We start from the raw sequence: 3,739 nt of genomic DNA on the forward strand, positions 1-3,739 counted from the left end.
GTTTATCAGAGATGGAATGTATAGACACGGAGCGATTTATTAACAATAATCATTCATCACATGATGTTTTTTTTATTTTTTCTTTAATATTTTCTATAAGTATATGATATAAAAATCTTAACATGGCAATCTTTATATTGCATCCTATATCAGCCCTCGGTCGCGGTATATCAGCCCGAGAGCCTGACGGCTCTCGGGCTGATATACCGCGACCTCTGGCTGATAAAGGATGCAATATAAAAATCGCCATGTAATTATCTATATATATCGATATTTCATTTGTTTTTGTTCTTTACAGATAATATTGAAATTTCGGCGTTTCGCCAACTTTTGACAACCTGTATTTGACCAATACACTAATATTACCAATTGAACCATTTTAGTGAAAGGTTAACTTTTTATTTTGACTAAAAATTATATTAGTGACCAAGTCGTCTCACCGGAAATGAAGACTATTTTATTCGTATTATGATATTAAGGAGACCTAGACCCAATTTTGGATAAAAATAAATTTTTTAATTTTTATGTATAAAATGGTTTATTTGTGCAACTTGAATGATTCACCAACGTTTGAAAGTTAGGAGTCTTGTTACATTCAAGATGCAGAGGTAAGAAGCAATTGTTATGTAAATAAAGCTCGAGTCTTATATTTGTTTACAAATACTGTACAGTAAAGAAATTATCATTTTTTGACAAAATAATTTCTGACAAACAAGATAACCTGATTCAATGTGTTTCTAAATAATTATCAATAACAAAAAACAATATTAGATTGAAACTTATACCAATACCACACATATGTTAAAAATAACAGGATTCGAGCTTTGTTTACAAAACAAAACATTCTAACCTCTTTATCTTTCCTCTTTCTAAAATTTGAAAAAATTCAGCTCAAATCGTGTCCAAGTTGACATTACACTCCATATACTGTTAAGTTCAGGCTTTAACGTATAGTGTGGATTTCTCAGGAATCTGATTCGAGTTACATCCGTCCGATGTACAACAGAAGTGACAGCTGTAGTGACCTTCTACAAGGACGTTGCCATAGTTAGTACAGTGTTCAAGGTCAGATGTTTGGTGGAGCCACTTGTTCCGGCACTCTTCCTCCGTCACACATCTGAATAAGATAATTAATCACTCCTCTAGTTTAGTTTTTACAGAAACAAGTTTAAATTTTATTGAACAATGGCGTATATAGTGTCTATTCATTTTTGTTGCTTTTACCGTTTGAATATTGTAGGAAACGGCTGCCCATTGTGTATCAAGTCCGTCATACAGAAATCTTCACCTGGACCACACTGTTGAAGATTGCCGGTGTATATGGATCGTGTGTCGCACGGTATACCGTTGTCATTGTCTCCACAGATGTGACAACTCCTAATGCCTGTCGATAAGGCTTCAATTTAGTGTGATTGTGTGAAGAATGCGCAATTTATATAACTAACATATTAAATGAAGCTTTTTTGACTATTTTGTATTGTGGGCGCCTGTTGTTTTCCAGGAGACAACGAAGAGTGATATACCATGTATAAAAATTTAAGCCTCATTTTTTCATAATTATCAAGTATGAGCATACCTTAAAAAAAATTCATAAATTGTTTTTTATTTGATTCAGTGTCAGATAATCAAGATTTATTGTTGTTTCATACTTTGTGCATAAAATTAAGACTTTATAACATAAATTCATTACGATTAAACTGTTGAAGGAATTTGAAAAATGAAATTTAAAAAATATGAGCGTGGAGGGGTTATTCTACAATGTACACTACGTACCTAATGACGACGTTGTTTGTTGTGTTGAGGTAGCCTCATGCTGTGCTGTTGTTGGGGGAACTGTTGTTGTTTCTTTGGGTTGTGTTGTTGTGTCTTACGTGATAAAATAGTGTAGCTTATTATCACTTTAACTGCTACTTCTTTTTTACATCTTCCAAACACATTCAATTAGATTGATGATGTAAAACGAAGCTGATAACTAGTATTACAACTTTTATTAACATCTATATTACATATTATACAATTATAAAACATTATTAGTATACGCAATGTGATATAATTTTTCTAATGCTTTATTCAATCATGATCTTTTTATTTCAAACAAAATTAATCTTTAAATATTTTGCGATCATCTGATTTTCAGAAAAATAAGCTTATCCTTTTATATATATGTTTGATTTCGAAAAAGAAATTCTTAGTTTTCAATCTCGTTATATTGATTTTATGTTGTCTTTCACATATATCACATACATGCAAGTATAAGTAATTGATAATTGAGTTTTCTTGATTTACCTGATGCAATTCCACAAACACAGGAATAGCTGCGGTCGAAATAGTTAAAATGACATTTTCCTACTAGTCCCGCGGGACAAAAGCAATGACTGTCATCTGTACAAACTACAAAGTATGCATACAACAGATAAGTGTATCAAAGTTAAGGCATTATGCCTCCAGACCGGCGCGCCGTTAGTAGGCGAATTTAGGATAGTGAAAATTCAAATGCCTCAAATTATCGCTTGTTAGAAAAAAATTCCTTGCAACTTCAAGACAAGGTGATGCCGTTTGAAAGTGAGGGAAATGCAGGGCGGAAATAACCAGGATACCGTAACTTATACTTATCATCATTTAGAAATAAGATGGTTCATGAAGAATTTAATAAAATATAAACAAAATTATGTTTGTAAAAGCTGACAAGTGGAGTCTAATCCATTAGACTTTATTTCGTAACTCTGACAGGAATATATATCTCACCGGTACACTGGCAATCCGATGAACGCTGACTAAAGCTACAGTATGGGTGTTTACCAGCCGGACAAACATGACTACTACACCCGGTGTGATTCGAACATTTTATTAGAAGTTGTGCATCTACTGTAGTAGGATCTACAAAATAGAGAGAAACAGCCTCAATTGAGCTTTTAAAGTAATTCTCACATGTTTAACATTCGCCAACAACTAATGACATACAGATTTGCGGCATTATGTGTTCTATCAAATCTTAATCTTTACGAGACTATGCACGAGAGAATTATGATATAGTGTACAGTATACCGATGATTATTCGTTCATCCTAAATAAAAGTATCACGTGATTTACCTGTGTATAAAGGAGAAATACTAGTTTAATAAACAAAGATGGTCGCTTACGATTCGGACATCAAACATGTTTCAATATTTGTTAATATAAAAGTTAAGGGTAAGAATTTCCTGGATTGAATAATAGTGAGATTGAATTAAAACAGCCAGAAGTCAAATCCATGCAAAATAATGTGGGGAAATCTGCAAAAAATAAGCATAAAAAGATTTATCTAAAAACGAAAGACATGTATGGAAAAATGGGCCACATGCAAACTAATTTATAACTATCGAAAAATGGGACTTCATAATGAAAACAGAAGTTTACAATGATTTTTTTAATAATCCTTCGGAGTACATGGGCTTTAAAAATGTTCAGTAGGTTATCTGTAGGTAATTTGTGGTGAAATTATTCTATGAATTAATATTGTTTTTTTTTATTTAATTAAAAATCATCAAAATTAATATAATTTGAATTTCTAATCAGGAAACTAGTTATTGTGTTAAAGATTGTTATGAAAGAGTGAAGAAATAGAAAAAAATAAACTTTTGAAGTTACAAAAAATAAAATTAATTTGAAAGTTGAGCCGAACCGAAAATTTTACGTTTCGACCCGACTCGAAAGCTTTTGGAACCGTGACGGCCTTAATATATAACCTTGTTTGGAATTT

At 32.0% G+C, this 3,739-nt stretch overlaps 1 protein-coding gene across 1 annotated transcript; it reads right to left on the reverse strand.

Annotated features, from left to right (window-relative positions):
* Positions 1–624: 624 nt before the first annotated feature.
* On the reverse strand, positions 625–2,974 carry LOC105344862 (uncharacterized). Its single transcript, XM_066085263.1, has 6 exons — positions 2,962–2,974; positions 2,746–2,877; positions 2,287–2,391; positions 1,774–1,866; positions 1,225–1,384; positions 625–1,117 (listed from the first exon to the last, which is right to left on the reverse strand). The coding sequence occupies exons 1-6, from the start codon at positions 2,972–2,974 to the stop codon at positions 937–939; spliced, it is 684 nt and encodes a 227-aa protein (XP_065941335.1). The 3' UTR covers positions 625–936.
* Positions 2,975–3,739: the final 765 nt, after the last annotated feature.

The sequence above is a fragment of the Magallana gigas genome, chromosome 5 (genome assembly GCF_963853765.1).
Source record: "Magallana gigas chromosome 5, xbMagGiga1.1, whole genome shotgun sequence".
Lineage (NCBI taxonomy): Eukaryota > Metazoa > Mollusca > Bivalvia > Ostreida > Ostreidae > Magallana > Magallana gigas.